Source organism: Corvus hawaiiensis, chromosome 7 (assembly GCF_020740725.1).
Source record: "Corvus hawaiiensis isolate bCorHaw1 chromosome 7, bCorHaw1.pri.cur, whole genome shotgun sequence".
NCBI lineage: Eukaryota > Metazoa > Chordata > Aves > Passeriformes > Corvidae > Corvus > Corvus hawaiiensis.
This window is the reverse complement of record NC_063219.1, coordinates 23,618,311-23,643,234: the sequence shown is the minus strand read 5'-3', so window position 1 is coordinate 23,643,234 and position 24,924 is coordinate 23,618,311. Positions and strand designations below refer to the sequence as shown.

The 24,924-nt window shown below is 36.4% G+C and overlaps 1 protein-coding gene across 10 annotated transcripts in view; it reads left to right on the top strand.

Moving 5' to 3' along the window:
- SLC4A10 (solute carrier family 4 member 10) overlaps positions 1-24,924 on the top strand; it is a 154,676-nt gene that overhangs the window by 31,515 nt on the left and 98,237 nt on the right. For 9 of the 10 annotated variants that reach the window (XR_007204986.1, XR_007204985.1, XR_007204987.1 and 6 more), the window contains exon 1: positions 3,303-3,704. The exons of the other annotated variant lie outside the window; for it this stretch is intronic. Coding sequence is in view for 6 of the 9 variants with exons in the window: in XM_048310259.1 (XP_048166216.1) it covers positions 3,624-3,704 (81 nt within the window). In the remaining 3 variants the exon portion in view is untranslated. Of the gene's footprint in view, positions 1-3,302; positions 3,705-24,924 lie in introns of those variants that run through there. 10 annotated transcript variants of the gene reach the window in all.

Sequence of the window (24,924 nt, the reverse complement as noted above, 5' to 3'; positions counted from 1 at the left end):
CAAGAACAATAAAATTTTTGTAGAGTTTATTCTTGCATTAATGTTGATGTCTATGTACTAGAAATATACTAAATGATAAATTTAAAGTTTCATTTCATCTCCATAGGGACATCATTTTGGTAGCTCATAATGACTTGTGATCTGCTTTGTACCCACAGTTTCATCCACTGTAATTTTCAGCTGTTGAGGTTTCAATTTTCGGTAGAAACTTAATAATCAGCAAGTTCACATGTTTGCATTTTGCACTATTAAATTTTACCTCAGTTTTACTCTTGTGGTCCTAGAGGTAATCCATGTCTTCCAGATACTGTTCCATTCCTCATATATTAGCAGTGCTTTCCAATAGCAGAAATTTTTTGAACAAATTCAAACTGTGATTTTTTGGCTATAATTCATACTACTTATATTCTGGTCATTTATTAAAATATCTAGTAAAATTGATCCCTCAAAATGAGGACTATGCATAAGTATTGTTCTTCCAGCTCTTTTGGTACAGCACTACATAATTTCACATTTTACAGTCTCCAATATCTTGCACTAATCTCAAATGTTCTCTGGCGTGATCATTAGTACTAGCAAACATGACTTAATTTAAAAAGCTGAGTGACAGAGCTACTGTTGCTTGCTCCCTCACTGCTTAGGTCAGCTCTATTTGATATGAAGCTGATTTGTGATGGATTCAAAGTGACCATTATTTCACCTTGCATAATTCACAGGAAATGAATTTGCTTTTATCTCTTTTATTCTTTTTGCCCTGTGAAGAAAAATTAAATAAAAGCAAACTATATTTGTGAGTAATTTTTTGTATGGCATAAAGTGGTACTTGTTGATAATCTAAAGGGGATGGGTTACAAGATTTTTGCTTTAACATCTCAGAGTAAATATCTATACTTTTAAAAATGGTACTGTATTTATACCCTCCCTCTGCTTTAACATAATGAAACATAATGAAATGTTACAATTTTCACTTTTGCAAAAAAGTAATTGTATTGACATAAGGAAAAGCATGGAATAAGTTCAATGAAAGTATTCCATTAGCTGGGATGATGTGCTCAAAGAAATATTATATTTCTGAGTGCATTTATAATTTGTACTGAGATCTTAACCAAAATCAGGAAAATAGTCTTCTACCTTGTGTTTTGCTAGTTTTTGAATTCTTCAAATGTCCAGCTGGAGGAGATACCATGTACTCTTTGTGAGCAGAACCCCCTAAGTGATGTGTTTGACAGCTGTGGGTATAGCCCCTAGCTGTGTGTTTTTCACTCATTGAGTGGAGATCATCATGCAGTACAAGATTTGCACAGGGAGAGCCTACATAGTATTTATAAAAGGTGGCTTGGCAACCAAAATTTTTTATATCACTTCTTACCATCTTACTGGCCTTCGTATCCTAGCAAGTGGCTTCTGGGGACTTGGAAGTGGTTGCCAGCAACTCAGAGATGTGGGGTTGTACTCCCTTTTGTAGTTGTAAGTAGATACTGGTCATAATGTACTCCGGGTTCGTACAGGAGTAAGTAACTTAATGTTTAGTGCTGGTGTGTTATTATTATTTTTGTAAATTACCTTTGGAAATAAAAATATTATCTTTGGAGATATTCCTATTCCATACTGGTGCAGGGAAAGCTGTTTTCTCCTTTTCACTTGTTTGTTTTTTGAAGGGCCTTTTGTCTCCTTGTGCATATGCATTTATTTTTGTGTGCATAGATTTAATAATATTTTCTGGGTTGAAAGTGAATTCATGAGTTAATCTGGAACAAGCTGAAAAGTGGCAGCTTTCAAGAACATTCACAATGTTCAGAAGTGGCTCCCGGACTGCCACTGCTAGCAGCAGTATAAAGACAGTATCAGGTTGTTGGACATCAGGATTAACTCTCAGAAAATATAAAAAGCAGCATGAAATCGGGCCTTATCTAGTTCTCTGCTGCACGTCAAAGCTTCACTGACTGGCTCTGCCAGGCTGCTGGACACTTCACTGCAGACCCTGTACCAATGCGTGGCTGACAGTTCCCTTTCCCTGGAGATGTAGCATCCTTATGTTGAGGCAGTTGCACACTGTATAAAGTGAACCCAGTTAAAACTGATAGCAGGGAGCTTCTCCCTCTAAAGGGAAATATGTGGTATTCATGGATGAGACCAGTTTGCTTTTATCAGTGCCATAATGTGAATGACTAGAAGTTAAATTTGATTGACACTGTAGTTACACAAAGGAGTGATTACTACAACTGTATAATAATAATAATAATGTTAAACTAACAGGATAGGATCTGGGTGAATTAATTTAGAACCACTTACTTCTATTTTCAGCTTCTGCTTATATTTTGAAGTAAAGAAGGACATCCAAATTCATTTGAATAATATTTGAAGCAAGCTGAAGTTAAATTAAGGAAGAGTTTTTTCTTTCAAGTTTTATTTGTCAAATCAATTGGTAGCAAAGTGTTTCAATATGTGTTCAGAGAAAGCTCCTATGTGTTTAGAGGACTGAATGACTCAAAATGACTTTCTCACTATGTGAACACAAATAATTGTTCTGTGGGTCTGAAATTCAGAGAAATTACTAAATGATACTTTTACCAGTTTGGTGGCACTGTTTCATCTTAGTTCTGTGAAGTGGGTTTTTTTTTTGTTTGCATGTTTGTTGCCATAATACTAGAAACAGTAAATATAAATAATGGTTTATAATAATAAATTTCACTTGGCAGTTTCACTTTGTATAAAACATATGTTTTAATAAAAAGTTCAGTTATTACTTTGTAGTCTTAATAATTTAAAAATTATTAGGGAGGTTACTGTACATTGTTAGCTTGAAAGGTCTCTCATATCAGAAAAAATTCATGCATGATTGTTTTGTTTGATATCAAACCACATTTTTGCTGTCATAATACTGGCACATTTTCAAGTCATGCTGTTTTCTGGCTGCTAGCAGGGAGTAATGGAAACAATGCAGTGATCATGCAATTTATTAAAAATAGGCACTAAATACTAGGCAAGAGATGCTTTTAATTTAATAGGGACTAGGATTCATAAGGCTTCATAAAAATAGCTGTTTCAGTATCACAGAGGTATCAAAATACCTTGCTGCCTGTGAATTGTTTATAATTTATTTCTGGTGATTTTCCTTTAGATCAGATTGTGATGCTTCTTGTGAATGGTGACTGTGCTTGCTGAGGAGTGGTCATGCAAGCAAAATTTGATAACCTCGATATGTCACTTCATCTGCCGTTTTTCTTTCGTTAATGCAAAGCTGGTTGCATAATATCTGATTTCTCCTTTAGCTGACCAGAGATGAAAACAAAATCTATAATGGCAGTACTAGGTTTTATAAAAAACGCAAGTGAGGAGTTGAAGGATGTGGCTTGTTCTGTTTGGACGATGCAGGATTGCTTTAAGCAGTAAGCTTACTGTTTTCAGATGGCATTAGCAGCATCAGTGATATAGCTGTGTCAGCCTCCTCGACTGCTGGATGTCTGTAATCGCACGGAGGAAACTATATTTAAGATCTGATATCTTCAGGGTAATGACTCCAGCACTTACTGATGGACAGAATGGCTGGTAATGCTTTCTTCACTAGCCCAGAAGATTTTGAAAGATAGATAGGTCTGTGATGTACTTTGATAAGACAGGAAATGCAATTTTTGGGGGTCTCTGGAAATAGAAAGGTCATGCAGCTTGGAACCGGTGAGACATTACAGTCCCTAAGTCATCAGGTATGACCTCATAGTTTATACTAATATTTCTAACACAGGGTTTGTTTTACAGCTTTAGGTCATTTGCAATCTCTTTGTCTGTGTAATTGCTTCATGTTGGATTTGCTACAGGATTTATAGGGTAGACTGTTTACATAAGCAGAGTAACGTATATCTTGGAATTCTAATGTGTTGTTAATTTTCATTTGAACAATGTAAGGTTATTCTATACATATTTTCAACCTGTTTTATTGTAAATATGTTTTCTTTTAACTAATTAATGGTGAAAGGTTATACCTTTGCTGTAAAGTAAAAGGACTAGATTGTTTTGCATTTTTATTTTGCTTTATCTTTACATGAGACACAAAAGCTATTGTGATTGTGTTTCTTTGTCATATGAAATGCAGTATAAGGCAACTGTTTACCTACAGTGCCAGGTTATTTAAAACAACGTATCACGTTGTGTAACAGGATGGAGCTATTCTGCAGGCACAGATCTTGCTTCATTTTGCAGCAGTAGATTCTTTTTCTTTTTGCTTCATTTCAAATCAGTTTTAAAAATAGCTCACGGAACGTAACAGTGAAAGTTTGGCAAGATAACTCTCCTCTTTTTAATTATTACACTCAGTGACGCATACTAATACTAATGGTTGTAAAAGGGAAGATGAATATCTTAAAAATTTAGAATGTTGTTAAAATGTTAAAAACCATTAATTTTACTGAAGCAGTCTCTTTTTTTTTTTTTTTTGTAACTGTTGTCAACTTTATTGCAAGACTAATACTTGTAGATCTGCTAGTGTGTTGTGATGATGTATAGGAAAGTCTTGTTTTCTTCACATAAAAGAAAACAAGTATATGGGTATTTTACATAGGAAGATAGTGGCCTAATTTCATATATGGAACACAAAATGGATTTGGAGATACTGTTACCACTTCAGGTGTTATAAACGTTAGATAATGGCTGATGTATTCTCTTGAATACATAATAGAGCAATTATATTTAAAATTGTAGGAGAAATTTATTTTAAAAAGGGATATTCAGCTCCATCTTAAGAAATTCTACATACATTTGCAGAACATTTCCATGGCAACGTGTTTGACCATGTGTTTTAAAAGCTTGGCTGAAGCCTGAAAAGCAATGTGCAATTTTTCCGTCACTTGCTTTACCCTTGCGGAACAACAATTTTCACGTATAACTGGACAGCAGATTGGCAGGGGTGAGCGGTATTTACTGACCCCAAAGCACAGGATTAAGTGATCAAGATTTAAAAATATTTTCATGTATCCACGTAAAATGTAAACATGTAAATCATGGATTTTATTTTTCATGTAGAACTATATTCTGGTTTCACCCCATTTAATAACATTTTGCTGGAGCTGTATGTGTGGGAGACAACACAAGATCAGACTTAAGAACATGTAGCAAGTTGCTTCAGTAAAAAGTCTCTCTTAATTTTTAATTAAAAACATATTTGTGGAAAATATTGTATTACTTGTACTGACCGTAAATTCCAGTTTCCCAGTCTACTTTATCTATCTTACATTCTTGTTAGTAATGGGAAAAGACTGTCCTGCTCTTAAGCTTGATTAAGTTTGGCATGATTTAACTATACCTTGCACTTGCTACAAGATCCTTTTAATCTGTTAGAATTTATTTTCAGTATTTTAATGTACTAGTCACAGTGAGTACATTCTGTTTCTTGGCACTGGAATGAAATTCCTGAAAGTATTGGTTTCATGGTATTTTGGTGCTTTGCAGAGTATTTATGGACCTTTTAATAGGACCGATCCTCCCCCAGCTTCTTCGCTTTCCTTATTCAATTTAAAATCTTAGCTTTATTTTAAAGTTGTTCATTCTTTGCTCATTTGAAATAGTTAGGTCTCCATGGAATTTTGCATCTGGAAGCTACAGCAGTAGGTTGTGCTTATCCTGGACTTTTTCATCACTGATACTAATTCTGCAAACTTCATTCTGTGGGTGGCTTTGGAATGTATCACTGATATAATCTCCACTAGTGCAGTAGACATCCATTGCATCCATTTCTGTTGACAATGGAAACTGTCTACAGACGAAAATGAATTGGTGAAAAATGCTTGCTTGAGGAAGTTTGTGTTTAGGTCATTCCATTTTGAAGCAACACTATTACTGACTATTGCAAGTGAGTTTAAATATGTTTTTTCACTCAAAGAACATAGTCCTGTTATAGGCCCTTGTTCATTTGGAGGGGCTAGAGAGTAACGCCCCAGAAGAATGTATTAAGGAAGTAAAGTTCTTTTGTAAGAGAAGAAACTGCAGCAAGGTAGAGTTAGACACATGAGAGCCGGATTGAACTGAAGTGATCTGAAAACCTAAAACTACAAACTATTTTGCTGGATTTACTTGTTTAACTCCCACCCCCTGCCCCCTAAAAAGGACAGGTTTGTAAGAGCCTTGCTGATATTGGGACATACTGCACAAGTTTAGAGTCATCGAATCCAGGGCACTGTGTTAGTATCAACTTCACAGAAAGACATTTTTGTGCCTTCTTTAAAACTGTATCGTCTCTCTTCAAGGTGATTGGTACTGTCAGTATTTAAAGAATGCTGTGTAAGGAAGGATCTCTCTAACTAAAGAATTCTTTTCCCTTGACTGAGCATAACGAATGTATATCCATGAGAGTGCATTTCCTTATCTTCAAAACATTGCAATTTACAGGACTCTCTGATAAAGATCTTGTAGAGAAACACTGTTTCAGGAACAGCTGGGGAAGAAGCCAAATATTTGTGCCATTTACCAGTTTTAAACAAGAATGCTCTCACTCATGTACATACACAGTTGTGGTGCTTTTACTTGTTACTGATTGCTGTTCTGATTCCACACTACTGACTTTTTTTTTTATGTTGTAGTGCCAGTTTGTAAGGAAATGGCAATGCTAGGACAAATGGGAGATCATGGCCAAACATTTGCAAAACACTGGAAGCAAAAAGTACTTTCAGAGTGAGTTGAAGGAATTCAAGTCTTTTTGGCCTACATAAGTCTCCTTCCTAAGACATGACCCTCTTCTCTGGTCAAATTCTTCTCAATAAGTATTGTAATTCATGTATCAAACCATTAGGCCTAACGACCAGAATTAGGAAAGACTTACTAAAAGCATATCAGAAAGGTTTAAAACATGAAGTAACATAGCATAATTATGTAATAGCTAACTGCATGGTTACAAAGTACATGGCTACATGATGAGTGTTCCAAGAATGTTCCACTCTGTTTAGTGTTCCAAGAATATCACCACGTGGTCATTCTGAAAAAAGATTTTTTGAAGGAGTTTTGCTGAGATGCAGTCTGAAAATGTGAACAAATCACAATTGTACTATGGTAGTCTGTTAAAAAAATTTAGAATAGAGTCGTATTTAGTCCCCAAAAATTTCTGTAGAGGGGGAGCCACCTGAGATGATGTAGTAGGGAAGGTGAGCATGTAAATGCAGTAAAAGAGAATGGTTATGCATTACTTAGAGTGGCATTTTTTGAGAGAAGAAACTATTTCAGGTCATTCTTTCTCTCTCTCTCCACCCTATGCCTCTCTTTTCACCCTCCCATCCCATAATGAGCCTCATAAATAATATGACTTATTCATGTTGTTTCTTGTTTCCTTGCAAGACCATATTTGTTTTGCCTTACTTAACTTTTCAATAAATGTTATTAATAAAAAAACCCATTAACATGAGTGCTGTTACACTACTGTGGTTAGTGGCTTTGCTGTCATTATAATTTCTTTAAGTAGAAGCTGATCCATAATTCTGGTAGATTCCAATAGATTGCTTCATTAGTAAAATTAATATAAACCACAGAGTAAACTACATACTGCTTGCCATACTGTTCTCAGTGTGACCCTAAAATCACTTTCCTGAGTCATTTAAACAATATATATACCAGTAAGAGATTGCAAGATGTGACTGATGGTAAGGTGGGGAAATACTGCTATTCCCTTATTATAAAGGGGACCAAGTTTTTTCCTATGTTTAAGTGATAATTCTCCTATTTAGTTTTTATCTGTTTGCTCTTACCCTGTCACTGGGCACCACTAAGAGTCTGGCTGGGTCTTCTCTACATTGCCACCAGTGAGGGAGTTGTATGTTCTGATAAGGCACCTCTGAGCCTTCTCTTTTCAGGCTGAAATAGTCCCAGCACTCTCAGCCTCTCCATTTAGCCTCTCCTTTATGTCCCTTTACTGGGCTTCATTATGTCATGTGAGAAGGGAATCCAGACCTGCTCAGAGCTCCCCAGTTATGTCTCAACAGGGCTGAGTAGAGGGGCAGAATCATATTATCTGGTAAGGAAATTTGGATTGTCTGTTAACCAGTCAATTAATTATGGAAAAATTTGCACGGAAATCCTTGAAATATGAGGACCGAATGCACAGAAAATTATAATTGGTAATCTTGTGGAGAAGGAAGGCTTTGAAAATAGCTTTGCTTGATTCATTGCAGTCATTTTAGTCATGAAACCTCCTGTTGTTTTGAAATGTCTTCTATTACATCCCCCAATACTAATTGATATACACAGAGAATAAATCCAAAAGGGAAAGGCTAGACTAATATTTTGAGCCAAGGAAATTTTAAAATAACTGAATAAAAGGATATTATCTAGTATGATATCACTAATCAAAAAAAACCCCAAAAGGTGAACTAAATGGAACATGAACTCCAGGGATTCAAGAGTTGTGTTTTTAGTCAACTTGACAAAAATGATTTGTTAATTTCTGGTTTTGCTTGAAATTCAGAGTGAGCTCAGAGTTCTCAAATGTTCTCAAGTGTTGCAGCAACCATCAACTGATAAAAAATATTCAGCTTGGTGTATTGAATGAAGATGTAAAACAGGCATTAAGTGACATGAGGGAGTGTTGAGGTACAGTAAAATTTTTCTCATTTTTATAATAGCTTCCCTCTGTTCCCCCAGGCTGCTTAAATGAAACAAAAATGTGTATAGGAGCCTTCCGTGATTTAAGATCAATCCGTTTCTCTCCTGATACCATAATGAGTTGTTTAAATTCTCTTTATTAAAGATTTTATGCAGGCACGCAGAGTCATTAAAATACATGCAAGGAATCATACCCATATGGTTTGTATCTACATTTAACACAATTAAAAGTATTCTAACCAAAGCAACATCAGTTTTATGTCCCAATCCCATGATTAGAACTTTCTGAGAAAAGCAGTGTCTTGTTTATCGTCTGAATCCTGCAAGTGGAAAAGGAGATAAATACCTTGTCCTTATATTAATTAGGGGAGCTCCAGTTAAGCAAGACCATTCAGGTGTGGAGTTCTGTTTTGGAGATGGGAATTGGTGTGGTGGAGAGCTGGTGTCAGGCTTATGATGTAAGGGGATGAACTATGCTCTAGGTGAGTTTCTGTCTGAGAGTTAACCATGCAGGTCAGTTATACCAGCTGATGTCACATTTTAGTTAATTTGTAAAGGATATTTAAGTGTTTATTTTCTGTTTTCCTGCTAAGGTTATCTGAAATACTTTAAACTTGAAAAATAACAATCCTTCTCTTTCCCTTTTTTTCTTCCCATTGTTTTCGAAATTTTCTAGTCCATTTTGGTGAATATAGAATTTTAGACTCCATACAAGTGTGTGTGTCTTAAACAATAGTTGTGCACATCAGAACTTGTAATTTAATATCGGACAACTGTTAGTATATAAGAAAATTGAGATTGGTTGGTGTTACCTCAGTGTTGCCTGCCATGTAACATTTGTAATTGAGTTCACTGAATGATCAGTAGAAAAATCTAATACATACAAAACATACAAAATGGTAATTTCATAACAGTGATAGTAATACAGTGATTTTTTGTTGTGTTTTATATGCTGTTGAAGATTATTGCAGGCTGCTTAGATTCCACATGACAAGTGTAGGCCTAGCTCTGTGAGTACTACTAAGGATGAAGCTCAGTGTCTGATAACTGTGACTTGATGTTATCTTTAGATTATCAGCTAAGGTAATTGTGCTAATACATGTCAAAAATACAACGTCTTAGAGTACCCGGGCACAGGATTTCATGGCAGTGGCTGGATACTGCCAGGAAAGTTTACCTGACATATGAAATGTGAAACATATAAAAATGAAAAACTGTGTTGGCGTTCTTCTTTTCTTCCAGAAGGAACTGAAGACCTCTTTTTCTGCGAGCTTGATTGCCTTGTTGCCTTCGGCAGACTGGATCCTCTGCTGGATCTCAGTGTACTGTCACCAGTCCTTCTGCACGTAGTCATGAGTGAATTTCTCATTGCTGCTTAGTGAGTGTCTCACAGTGACTCACTGGGTTTTGTTATTGCCCAGTCTGCCTTCTGCTTCCCTCCTCCTCTTTCCTGAGTGATTTTCTAGTTTGTAGGGTGCAGATGTGCTGAAATTTCTCAGCCATTTAACTTCTAATGCAAACACTCATATTTGCCATGGATGTCAGTGAAAGATGTAATTTGTGCTGTCAAAAGTAGTTACTAGCACTGCCTTGTGTCCTGAACATCTATAGCAACCTCAGCACAGAAGTGAGACATGCACTGAGTCCTTTTCTTGCCTGCTTCAACAGATAAGAACTGTTTAATTGTTTCCTTTTTAGTATCATTTGCAATTGCAGAGACAAGGATTAAATATACGTTTTAAGTAATGTCTGTATCATCAGCTATAAACAGATTTTGCTGGTAATTGCTTAGACTTTATTTCCCTCATGGGCCTCCTTTCATGTTCATAGACATGTCATTATCAATTTCTAGTTTAATTTCCATTTCATTTTCCTGTCTTTGCTTGGCTACACTATACACACCTGTAGTTCTCTAATGTAGAAATGGAAAGAATGGTACCTTTCTCTTCCAGGTGAACTGAGGAATCTCTTACTCTGTTTATTCAAGTCATAGCAAACAAGATTCAACATAGCAAACTCTTTTGCTTTGGACACTTTTGGCAGCTTCTTCTGTACAGAGCTGGGCAGCAGGGATCCTGTAAAGTAAATTGGCTAAGCCTTGGAGCTGGTGCTGTTCCCATAATGGATGTTCCTGCCTTCCCAGCATGTTCATCATCAAATATCTTCCTCTCTTGGTTTGCAGTCTGCCATTTGGGACAGGCATGTACACTGATCTAGCAGACCACCAAGGAGCAACACCACACTTCTCAGAAAACAGCAGATTTCCAGTTCAAAGGTATAAAAGGAGAATTGAAATAAAGATGTTACACACCCCATTCAGTGTTTCACCTGTAGAATTTGGGATTATAAACAGCCTTTTGTTCACTAAAATAGATTGTGTTGGAAGGGTATGCAAATTTGATACTGCTTCTAGCCTGGCTAGAAATATAAACCAGCATAAGAGTAAGAAGAAAACTGGGCAAGTAGGAACATTTAGAAAGTGTCCAAAACAAGACACATACAAATACAAGATATTAATATTACATAAAATTTCAGTTTTTTCTCATGGACAGATTAAAAATGCCATCACATCTTTGCTAATATTTTGCCATAATTTGCCATAAGCATTATTTTAGTGATTCAGGATGATGGAAAATGAACAAGAATGAAAACAATAATGGATAAAATTTTCAAGGAAATCATTGTAGTATCTATTAATGGAACTATGCACAAGATTTATTGACTTGATCCTTTCCTGTTGAAAAGGAGGTATTTCTTATCTTTTAATTATTAGTAATTAATTAGTAGTCTCTTGCTACTTCCCCTTCCCCCAGTACTTCTTTTAGCAGAAAAATAGTAAACGGGCATAGACAGAGTGATAGTTAAGTTAAACTTGCTGTTCCAGTGCTTATGAGGTTGGGTGATCAGGCTTCTGGAGTGCCCTGTGCAAGTCAAATCCACAGCTAAAGGGAGAAATGGGGACTTTGCTTTTTCTGGTTCTCTCTTCTTCTTTCCCTATACAAAAAAATCCTTCAGCTTAAATGTAGAATGTACAGGGAGACGCAGTTTCAGTCTTCAGTGATCTTATAAAAGCTTTGGCCCTTCTTTGTTTGAAGGATAGACAAAGATTCAAGGGAGATTCCAGTTCTGTTCTGAGTTCCTGTTGTTGCTTTGCGTCTCTCACTGAATTTTTCTATGCACTGCTCATTCTGTTTCTAAGCAGAGGAAAGCTCTTGTGATATGCACTGTTTAAAGTGTTCTGTTGCAGTCCATGACAGTGCTATATTTCAAGATAATTTTTATCTGGAATCTCATCTAGCTCCCATTGATTACATAGGAGTTGTGCGAGGTGCAAGCTAATGTAGGATTTCATATACCTTTTGAAGAGTAATATCTTTGTGTGTTATATTTCCATCTTCTGAGAGTTTTACCACTTGTAAATGGATTTGTAATCCTGATGGGTTAGACAGCTACTTCCTAGAGTTTTTTATTCTGCCATATTTATATCAGCAGATGAAATTATCCAAGTGCATTAATGTTTCAAAGAAAATAAAATGATTCCACATCACTCTTGGTTCATTTCTAAGTCTCGGTGCCTCTTTGTTTTTTAAGTGTATATATTTGTGACTATAATAGCATATCAGATTCACAGCAAAGGAGTGGATTTCAATTCACTTTTTTTTTTCCCCTTTTTTTTCCCCCCTTTTTTTTCTTCTTAAATGTATCAACTCCTATTTAATGTGTTAGCTAAAGTCTGTGGTCCCCATATGTAGCAGATCCGATTGCACCCTTATCTGGGGACCAAAAGCCCTGTGCAACTTTCTGTGATACATCTGGCTTAAAATACATTAGCTGGCCTTATTCTGTTTACAGTCCTTTGCCTTCAGAAATCTACTTGAACATAATTATTGGTAAAGTTACATATCATGCATACTATCTGTGATGTTTGGCTTGAAAAGAATAAATAAGCTTAAAATAACAAAACAATCTTGTTAAAAAAACCTTTAACATTCCTCTGCAAGAACCCAGGCATCTGTATGTCCAAGGATGCATAGAAACACTTGACCAGTGATGTTATTTACTCCCTTGTGTACTATATCTTGAGAAGAATTAAGCAATCACTATGCAACTCTTGCAAATGATCCATAAATGTGATTAAAATTCCTGTGAGAATAGGACTCAGATTAGTCCAGTTCCACATTACAAAAGATTTATTAGTGTATGTTGGCATGAACTTTTAGTGTTGTTACAGAGCGTGCAAGTATAAAATGCCTTGACCAGTACTGCTTATATGGACTTACATGGATTAAATCTTTCTTAGTATAACTATGTCAGAGCAAATCATCCTTATCAACTAGCATTTGAAATCACCATGTTGTTTGTTAAAACAAGTAATGTATGTCAGAGTGTATATGTGTAACAGCTTCAGATAACAGAAGTTTCAGGATATATGAAAGAGCAACAATTGGTATGGTGCTGTTTCCTTTCTCTTGTGATTTTTGATTACTTTATCAGTGCCAGTTCATCTCTGTGTTTTCTGATGCTTTTCATGCTCTTATATCAACATATGTCTGGATTACCCTTTGGTGTAATGTCCGTTCCTTCTTCCCTTAAATTACATCTGCCTATGGTTCAGCATGTGAAATTCCTGTAACTTCCTTTTTTTCTTCGAGTGCAAAACTCCTTATCTCCTCCATTATTTGATCTTTTTATTTTCTTGACGTTTCTGGAATGTTGCTGGACTCAAAGAACCTAGATGTTGTCTTTCTACCTCCTGCTTTTCCCTCTACCCCACAGAGATTTTTTCCCTTGTTCATTAACTCTGCCTCATCTCTGGTCCTTTCTGTGGAGACTGTTACCTGCAACATTACCTGCTCTGAATTTGGGTCAAAGAATTTGGTACTTCTGTGCTGTTCTGAGTTCTTCCTGCTCCAATTTATTTGTTTGTTTATTTAACAATAGAATTTCCTTCTGCCTGTCTTTCTAATGTTTTTACAGTGTGCATGCATACAACTTTACCTATTCCCATCTCTCTGATTTTGACTTGCAACTTTCTTCCATTCATAATTTCTCACCCTTCAGTCTCCATATTGGATGGATAACCATCCAACTCTGTAGCTGCCCTGGTGCTGTTTCTCATTTGAACTGTATTGTATACCATGTGCCAAATCAGCTACACGCTTGACTTGGTCTTCTCTATGCACTCTGTTATCCAAGTTCCTTTTCTGTGGTACCTATTGGAACTTTTAAAAGATTTATTCTCTCTCTCTCTCTGAATGGGACTTTGTAAAACTTCTGTTTTGTTGATCTTGATGATCTTGATTTCCTTTATTCCTCTGTACTTTCCTCTATCAGCTTATCAGTTCCCTTTAGGCACTATTTTTTGTTCTTCTCATACAGTTCCAAACCCTTCTGACAAATCATGGTCCTGGCTGACTCCCAGTATCCATTTTCTCAGTTCCTAATGCCATCTGCAATGCCTTGGAGATACTTCTGACTATCTCTGGTGAAAATCTTTTGATTCTGCTGACTTTCTGTATTTCTTAATCTCTGGGATTTCTGTCACTTCTTTTGAGTATTTTTGCTTGCAGTTTTGCCTGTTCTGTATTTTTTATTAGTCATACAGCCCTCCATTCAGTTTATCTATTCTGCCATCTCTCCATGTGAATTTCTTAAAACTAAGAAACTAAGGTCGAAATTCAAGCTTTCTCCTTGTTTACTGAAACAGACTTTTAAGATTTTGGTTTGTAGTCTTTGAACCCGTTCCAATTAACTTTTTCCTGTTCCTATCTGCCTTCTGACTTTTTTTTTTTTCTGTTTGTTTCTCTTCTTGAATATGTCTGAGGCTCTTCTTATTAAAAAAACCCCAGCACAAGCCAACCCTCTACTTCAGAAGTCTTTATTCACCAGATTAATGTCCTAAGCCTTGACCTCCTTCACCTTCTCCCACTCCCCACTCCCCCCATTAGTATCCTTTGTACACTTGTCTTGATTTCTTGTCTTCTAATGCCTTTCTAGAACTGCTCACTTCTGGTTTCTGTCTTTTGCACTGAAATTTATGTCACTAATGTTCCACTTGACTTCTTCCTGGAGAAATTCCAGTCTAATCCTTTATTCTCCTCCACTCCATCTGTTATCTCTCTGTGATGCTATGTTATAGTCTTCACTAAATTTTGTTGTTCTTAGACGTTTGTCATTTTGTCCTTGTTGATTGTTTCTCTTTACAGACTCAGTTTTTTATTGGTTGGGTCTTCCTCTCCCCATTCTCTTTCTGTATGTAGGTGTGTGTTTAGATCTCTCAGGAATCCATCCTCAGCTTTTCATCCTCCTCCACACCTTACTTCAGATAATTTAGCCATGAGCATGACCTTTATGAAGGCACCATTGCTTTATTTTTTAGTGGTTTTCCCCTCGGTCCGGTTAAACTCCACTTAGCTCAGAAAATTTGCTTGGTCTTCAGTGGTCACCTGAATATTATCATGTCAGAAATAATTCTTGAATTTTCTTTCCTTTTCTTTCCTGATGTGTTCTTTTGTCTCCATGTGGCTCTGAGAGCTGACAGTTCCTGTTTGTTCATGTAGCCATAAATCAGATCAAAGTCTGGCTCACCTCAACACTGTGACTGTTATGATCTCATCTGTCTGTCTGACGTTAATACTTAGAGCTTTCCATCACTTGATTACTGGTGTTAATATCATCTTTGCTTATCACTCTGCCTACATCACTTGCTATTTAAGGTGTATTTACTCATCTTCTCAAATACAAACTTCTCATCTTTCTTTTATAAGCTTTGCAACTTGCCTTCTCCTTTCCCTTCCAAGAGAGAGATTTTACCACAAGGTTGAATCTTGTGTTTGCTCTACTGGCAGTATAGTATCAGTTTTGATTTCTCAATTGCTATTCATCTTACAGTCATTAACTTTCTTTTATAGTGCCCAATCTTTGAAGCTCCTCATCAAAACTCTTTCTGTACTCTATAAAGTGAATTATAACCTGTTAATGACTTGGCAGATGTGCTAGTTGTGTTCATCTTATTATACTCTGGTTGCTAAGTACCCTTAACCCATGGCTATTTACTGTTTGTATTCCTGTAAGCTGTTACACGTCCTTTAAGTGATGTGAATATTGAAATATTTATAAATTAAGTCATTTATTTGACTAGCAAATCATGCATATATTTGCAGCATGTATGTCAATGGAGCCCATAGACATTATTTTTCTTTCTGCACATATGCATACACATATGTAATTAATAACAATGCTAGTCAAAGAAAAAGTAGGCAGAATTTGCAGATCTGAGGAAGAATGCTTGTAAGAGTAAATACAGGTCAGCGGATTATTACTATTTTTTTAATACCTACATTAAGATTGTGCCTGAAGAGGAGGAGCCTGTTGCAATAAGTCTGGAAGAGTGTTTAACACTGAAACAGATGCCCCAGGGAAGTAGTGAAGTCACTGTTCTTGGAAGTGTTCAAAAAACGTGTGAGTGTTCAAAAAATTTTGTGTATAGTTTAGTGGGTGTGGTGGTATTAGGTCAAAAGTTGGGCTTGATGATCTTGGAGGTCTTTTACAACCTTAATGATTATGTGACAAGCCTGGTACAACTTGTAATAAATCCAAGATTGATCCAAATAGCTTGTGGCTTGATGTTTAAATTATAAGAATTTTCTTTTTTGTTCACCACAAAAGAATCTATTCTTTAATAAAAGGTGATGGTGTTATCTTGACCAGGAAGGGTATGAAGGGCATCTGTTGGATATTATATTTTGTCATTGTTCTTGTAACTGTTTTCACTTTAGAGCAGTATAGTGAGATAGAAGTAATGATATGTGACTCAAAAATTTCATTACCTGTGATGTGCCAGTAAAACTCTAGTAATTTCTGCCATTTTCCTAAAGTACTGGACACTGGAGTGTTTTAGATAAATACCCTTCAAAGCTCTGTCTGAGGGACATCATTGTGCCCTTCCTTTCTGTTCTCTACATTTGCATAGGGGTCTATCAATTTAGTGGTATTATGAGAAAACTGACAATGAAAATAATAGCGGTATTTTCTAGAAATAGAATATTTTCATGTAGAAGCACTGAAGAAAGATGTCATGCCACATTCACACTTACTTTCTAATCTACAGTAATACTTGTTCATTTGCCTTTCCAAAAGTTGCATTCTGTAATTTCAATATGAAGCACACTGTTAAAGTCATATCACTTGTTTTTAACTTTTAGCTTGTTTTTATTTTCAAGTGTCTTGACTAGTCTAGGACAACCAGATGTTGTTGTCCATCATGTGGAAGTGATGATTTTAAAGCTTCCAGATTACAACAGATGAGCAATGTGTACAAGCTTAATTCTTACATCTCTGAGAGGTAGGAAGACCTGTTGAACTACTATTGAGTTCATATTTACCTTTGAGTCTTTGGCAACACACTTCAGATTCCTGACTATGTATCTTGTGCTGTCTAAAGTTGTAAGCTATACAAATCCCTCCTTATCTAATCCACTGTTGTGATCATTTTTCCAATATATTTTGAATGAGTCTTCAATATGAAAATTTTCCTTACAGTGCAGTGTTTCATTGCCTGGGCAGAAATGATGCACATGTGACTTGACATTTGAACTCTGTTTATTTGTCATGTCATTTCTCAAAATACATCATCGATTTCATTATCTCACTTATTTCTTTTCTACTTTTTCCTTCCCTGTCCCCACTGCTTCTGTACTGTTTCCTGCTTTTCTTAATGCCTGTGTGAATTAACTAGACCACCTGAGCTTTCAAATAGCAGATAGTATTTTAAGTGGCTTGGAGGATTTAATTATTGTTTTATCTTCTTGTGAACAGGGTGGCTCCTAACTGTTTTCTCTAGCATTACCCTTCCTGGTCACTATGGCTTACTGATGACTTGAGACAGATGAAGAGGGAGAGCAAAGATAATCAGAATGTCTAATTATGAGATGAAAAGTTTTTCCTTTCTTATGCTCTGACTGTATAGAAAGTGCAAAAGGTCTCTTCATTTCCATGGTAGCAGCTGTTCATTTCTGTGCAGCAGAACATTTCTGGGTGATACAGATCTGTGTTTTTCAGTCACATCAATTACAGTTGCTTTGATAAAAAATTCACTCATGACAACAAAATCACATAGATCAACCTAAATCTTTGGAGACCAGAAATACTGGTCATCAGTTCTGGACTTTCTGCTGAAGTTACTCCCTGAAAATATAGATTATATGGAAACTCTTTAGACTAAACCCTACATTTGAATTTATAGGTTTTCCTCAGGAAGACCTGTCAGTTTTATTCAAGGAAGTTATTTACCGGTTTTGGTTTAAAAAAAGCCAAGCAAACCAAACACAATCTTCTTTTCTCTTCTGGAGGACAATAGGTCATATTAGAAGGCAACTCTGAAGGATCACAAGGAATCCAATTTAATCTTTGGGCTTGCAACAGAAAATTGTATGGTACTGGATGTTAATTTTTTCCTGGAAAAGAATGAAAAGGGGCCATATTATTTTTTAACACTTCAGTTAGATTTGGTTCAGCCAGGATATGTCCACTGCTAGAACGGCAACAATGTCACTAGTGTTGGCAAAATTCTGTGGAAGGTCAGCATGAGAAACCTTCCTGCTGCTTTCATTAATCCTTGCATTGTGTTTGTAGAAAGTGCTTGTCAAATACAATTGAAAGTTTGAGAAGCAGAAGAATGCTGAACATTATATTGGGGTTTCAGAGAGAGTGATTTAGTTTATTATTGATCATGCTGTCTTATGATGTCAAAAAACCCGTGGTTTTGAAATGTGGTTGGCATATGTTTGCATACAAAAGATGCAATTGCCAAACTACATCATTTTTGTGGCTGGCTGTAAAGGAAGAGAAAAAGTCTTCTCTCCTGTATGGTAGTTGTTGTTAAAATGGGTTATGATAAGTTGGTCATGACCCTTTTTCTTCTTTGCGCTTGCTATTTTCACATGAGTAGCTGCTTCAAGAAGGCTGCCTTCTATGATTCCTCTCCCTGACCCTATTTTGAGGTAAAGAAATATGAAAACATGTCATAATTTCTGAGGCTGAAAGGAGACCCCTTGAGATGGGAAGTGTATCCAACTTAAAACCAAATCCATCTTACTGCTGATTAAGAAACTAGCAATTACTTTTTCCATTTGCCGCCCAGCAGCTAATAACCTGTTGCATAGTGGGCTAAAGTCTGCATGTTCAGCTTCTAACTACACCTAAGTAGTGCTGTTATCCTGGATCTGTCCTCACCTGGCACTGGGCCAAGAGAGAGCCCAGACAAGCTAAAATTCAATCTCATTTGGGCTTTGGATAAAGTCTTCACCTCCATCTTCTTGCTGGTGGACTTCTCTCTAGTAGCTGACATAGCCGTTGCTATGAAGTGAGAAAAGAGGATTTCAGCTAATGGGACTGCACTAGGATGACATAAGACATTGGAATAATAACCAAGAGGAGAAAATAACCATCTATGCTGTTCTTCCCTCTATGACTTCTAAGTATTTCACAGTGTAGTAAAAAAATACGAAGTAAAAGGGATAAAATCTCAGTCATACAGAAGTGACCCTACTTCTACATCTACATAGCAGCGAGAAGTACTGTTCTTTGTTTATGCAGAGGTCTGGCTGAAACTAGCAATTGAATAAAGATTATCTTGCAAATCTTGCAGAAGTGATAGGATAGAAGGAAAGGGAGAAGATTTGAGACTCTGAACATGACTGAAAATATTTGAAGAAACACAATAACCTAAGTGCCTTGTTCATATTTTGTAAGGTATTTGCATCACTTAGGCAATCCTGATAATTTTATTCCAAGACATACAAAATATGGTAAGCTCAGCTGCAATTAATTGTAGGTGCTTTAAAACAGGTACCAGAATCCAGAAAGAATTTAACAGTTCATTATTTGATTATTATATCCAGTGCTCTAACAGGTTTATCAAGTGTTTTAAGTGGGAAGGTTATTTGGTCCATGTTCTATCACAATTGTCCGCAGCCTCTGTGCCCCCACCCTGTTAGGCAGACAAAGTGAGGCACCTGGTCATTGCAACAAGTTAAGCTACTATTTTGCCTTGATTTTTTTGTTTAATCTTTTAAAATAGAAATGTTGTCTTCAGTTGGATAGGTATATGGAGAATAGAAAAAGAGTGTGTCTTTTTTGCCTTGCAAATGGAAGGAATGCATTGTTTCTACCTAAAATGGCTTTTCTAAGAAAGAAGATTCCTTATAAATATGAAGGAAATATTTTTGTGAGCATTCATTTATGCATCAGTTTATAGCTGCTGTATTGTGCATAATGACATATAACAAGCACAGGATGCTTCAGTGCAGATAAACACAGGAATTACAAGTATTAGTGACATTTAATTCTCTGTAAAACTGCTTTGTTTTATTTTTCTGCTTGGGTTCTTTTATTTATAACAATACTATGTGCTTACAGTTAATGTCTGAAATGATTCTCTATGTTTATATGTTACAGAAATTGCATTATTACATTAAATATATGTTCAGTCTCAGGCCAGTAGCAAATGAGTTCTTTGAAGCCAGTGCTGATTAGTGCAATTTTTAGCAGCATTGCAGAACATGGCATTTCATTATTGAGTCATGCTAAACATTATCTTGGCTTCTGCTATAAAAATAGAAAAGAGGAAAAAAGAAGACAGAGAAGGATGCTTTTATGCATATGACATGCAGCCCTGGGGAAGATGCAAATCTGGGATGAAAACTAATTGCTTTTTACTTTGTTGCGTAGCTTGAACTATGTGGAGCAGAGCTGACCAAAAGGAAAGCTGTGCTTTATGTTAACTAGCAGTGATTACTCCAGAAAGCTGCCATAAAAGCAGTACTGTTAAAGGGACACTTAAAAAAATGATCCTTCAGACCTTACAGAACAGACCTTATTGCATTATAAATGTGTTTTGATGGGCCTTCTTTGATAGGTAGATAGAGGGGAAAAGGATGATATAATGTAGCTAGTGGAATGGAAAAGCAATTATATTTCATCAGAAAGATAAAATTCACTGTAGTTTCCACCTCAGAAGATTGCTAAATATGGTTATATGTAATATAAGCAATTAAACGTGATAATATTAAAAAAAGGTGTTTTTTTTTAAAAATACTGTGCTTGTCTTCAGAAAGAGAGAAGAATTGTAGCATCTAAATTGTGGGAATACACATTGTGCTTTAAATCAGTTTTGTGTGAGCCTGTCTGCTCAAGGGCAGTTTAGAGGACAAGACTGAACATGGCAGTCACCAGTGATTCTCCTCCTACAAAAGGGAGGCATGCATCTACATATAATTTTAGCTTTTTAGCCATTTAGGTTAATTGTCTTTGAAAGATATTTCCAATATGCACTTGGTAGCTCTCGAGTTCAAATGACTTAGTTTTTCATATCTTTAGTAAGCCATCTTTATGAAATGTTAAGCTGAACGCAACCAAAACGATCTTAAAAATACAAATATTGTGTAATGGATCTGTAAAATGAATACAACACAAAACAGTAATGTTGGAACTGAGAAGGTAATCGTGTGTGTGGTGTCTGCAAAAATATTCAGTATTTCATTACAGGCCATTGGAAAGGTGAATACACAAGTTTCATACCGCTAACTTTATGATAATATGTATAGACTGAAATGAACATGTTAGAGTTCCATCTTTTAAGCATATGTAATTATTGATAATATAAAATAAATGAGATAATTATATGTTTGTCATGGTTTAACCCCAGCCAGCAGCCAAGCCCCATGCAGCTGCTCGCTCACTCCCACCAGTGGGATGGGGGACAAAATCAGAAGGGTAAAAGTGAGAGAACTCATGGGTTGAGATACAGACAGTTTAATAGAGAAAGCAAAAACCACCCACAAAAGCAAAACAAGGAATTAATTCCCTGCTTCCCATGGGCAGGCAGGTGTTCAGCCATCTCCAGGAGCGCAGGGCACCATCACAGGTCACGGTGACTTGGGAAGACAGCAGCGCTCCAGATGTCCTCCCCACTTTCCTCTTTCTTCCCTCCACTTCATAAGCTGAGTATGCTGTCATATGTTCTGGAATGTCCCTTTGGTCAGTTGGGGTCACCTGTCCCAGCTGTGTCTCCTCCCAGCCTCCCAGGCACCCCAGCCCCCTCGCCAGCGTGGCCGTACAAGGAGCAGAAGGGACCTTGGCTCTGTGTAAGCCCTGCCCAGCAATAACAAAAACATCTCTCTCTTATCAACCCTGTGCTCAGCACAAATCCAAATACAGCCCCCTACCAGCTGCTGTGAAGAAAGTTAACTCTACCCCAGCCAAAACCAGCACAACATTACAGCTTTCTATTGTTTATAGGAAGTCAGTATTTCATACTTTATGCTGACAGGTGTTCCTGAGTTCCAGATGGCATTTCAGTGTTATGTAGGTTGTCTAATCATCAATAAGTGGCTTATATGGAGAAGCAATTAATACCATGATTATTTTCCTTATGAGTCAGCAGGTGTGTCATATGCATAATTTCTAGTGTGTAAAAAATCAAAATGGGTTCTGCTCTGTTATGTATTTTACAGAAAGAAAGATGCTGAAAAAAAGATTCTTTATGGTTATGTTGATATCTATGCTGTGAGTATATTAAGAATGTAATTAAAAAGGGAAGGGATTTGACCTAGATGCTTAAAAACTGTGGAAAAAAAAAAAGTGGAATATTAATACTCTTTGTAGCTGGTTTTTGCACTGTATTTCAGAGGAAAACAATCATCCAGTTTATTGAAAACACTGAGCAGATATCAGTACAGAAAATAAAAGTAGCCAGATATGAAGAAAATCAGATAAAAAGAAGGATAAAGGGGAAAAAAAAATTAGTTTTCCATGTAAAAAAAAAATTTCCATGTTATCCATTTTGACTTTTCTACTCAAAATATATTAGGTACAGATATTGTACTAGTGGAGCAATGAACCTACCATGGCAAAGACAGTGAGACATACTCATTGCAACCATTTAATACTTCCCTGTTGTCCTAACAATTTCCTGTGTCCTAATGTATTTTTATTGTTATACTAATACTTAATTTACTGTAGTGATCAACACAGGTGGTTTTCAGTAAATGTTTGCCTGGTATCCAGGTAGTTTTTAGGATGTATGCAACAGTGTCTTTTAAGAGAATGTATTGGTTTTCCTCTGGTAGTAAATACATATAATACCTGTATAGATAACTTCAAATATTGTCACCTGGACTTTAATCTACCTTGTTGTCATCCAGAAGATGAGGAATATGTCCTAATTCCATCATCTAGAAAGGTACTGAAGTTCTACAAGAGTATGTGTCTACATTAGCACATACATATTTAAAGAGGGGTGTCATGTGCCTTTGTACAGATCCACTTTTGAAAGCAGTTAATTTCCTTTTCCTTTCCACCCAGTCATCTACAATGTGATGAAAGCATAGACAGTGTATAAGAGCTGTTCCTAAAAAGACACAAAGACATCTGTCATAAAATGATGCTTCTCAGCTTTTCTAAAAGTGTATTTTTTCATTAATTAAGTTGATCTAAGATGTGGAAGGACAGTGCGCAGTTCTGGGAGGTGTCAGGTTAAGGATCAACATCTTTGCAACATGTTATGAATTGTAGTTTGAGCTGTATCATAGCTAAAGAGGGTCACTTTGGGAAGCTTTCCAGGAGGCTGTTTTTTATAGCTTTGGAGTGTCCTGGGGGGAGAGCTTTGTCAATACATAGGAGGAAAGGGCACTTAAGGCATTTGGTTTTGGTTTCTAAGTCATGGGCCTTTTTATTTCTTCTAACCAATACACTTTAAAATTCCTGGCAACAACTGTAGTCTCACTTTATACTCTGATAAGCAGGTTGTTTATCTAAGGATTGAAAATCCATACTCCAGGACTCGTGGTGACCTTCCTCCATTGTGACTACTTACTAAAAAGTAATGTCTTTGAAGGTGGTTTATATCCTTTTATTTTGTTCAACTTCAAATACACATTTCAGTCTTACAACATGCAGGTGCAATGTGAAGCATGCAGGAGGTGACTCTACTGTCTGCTTTTCTGTACTTGCCACTGTGTTTGAACTTCTAGTGTGAAGAGACAAAAATATTAACAACTGTATTTATAAGACATTAATGAAATAGTTTTTTTCCTGTGAAATATGTGCAGCTGCTGCTGCTGCATGGTGAAGGTCATTCTAGCATTCATTTGGAAATTGTAAGAGATGAAAAAATCATGGACTGAGTCGAGTTGCTGGGCCCTGGTCTCTAAGGAGCTTGTGGTTTCCACGTAAAAAGCTTTGGCTTTTTCTTGCTATTTTATCTCAGATACATTGTTTCTTCTACTGTGCGTTTGCCAGTATTTTATTACTTTAGGGAAATAAATTTTAGATCAACTGTTGTGTGATGACTGTGTGAAACCGTAAGATATTAACAAATATAATGAAAAGGAGAGTGAAATGTTAGATTGCGACAAGTTTATTGCACTCTGATTATAGCTTCACTGAAATATAATTCCACTGGCTCCTGCAGCATTGCTCTTAAATTAGGCTGGCAGAAAAAAACCCCAGTATATTTATTCTGAGGTAAACTTTGTCAAAGATGTGCAATGCAAAACTATTGCACGGTATTAATATACATTGGTTTGATGTAAAAAAAAGTTTATGCCTTAATTTTTTTTATCAATTTGTTATTTCCTATCATTATCTCTTCACACGTAAAATTTCTTAAATTGAATGACTTGGCACTTCTGTAGTGCCTTACAGTTCTGAAATGCTGTGTGAATATTCATTATGGCACAGAGCAGCCCAATGAGGAAGGTAGATGAGTAAGTAGTATTATCCCTATTTTATGGATGGGGAAGCTGAGGCACAGAGATTAAGTGACTTTTCCAGGGCCACACAGCAAGTCAGTGGCAGATCCAGGAGTAGCACTCAGGGACTTCCTGGATCCCTCTCCCATGCTTTAAGCAGTAGACCACAGTGTTCACTGGACTCAGCAAGCAACTCATTGCAATAATGGACAGTTCCAAGGACTTGTACCTGGTCAGTGTGTCCACACATTTGTTTGCAGGCTGCTGCAGTATGTCTGTATGGTTTCAGTACTCCAGTCCTTGTGCCCTGTGTAAAATTTTTTGCCTTAATCATCTTAAAATGGGGTAAAAGGAAGAAGTGGTAGAATTCTGACATAAATGTGGCATGGCAATGAAGAACATTTATTTTTCATTATTCTTATTCTGAACTTTATTCTGAACCTGCCGAAACTGGTGGGCCAAACTGCAGTAGATTCATGGCTTTGAGGATGCTAGTGTGGAGTTTGGGTGGCATGAATTCTATCTTCCATGACTGTATTATGGTTAGTTTTGCCTATACTTTCAGTTTCAAATGCTCATTTATTGCAGCACTTAA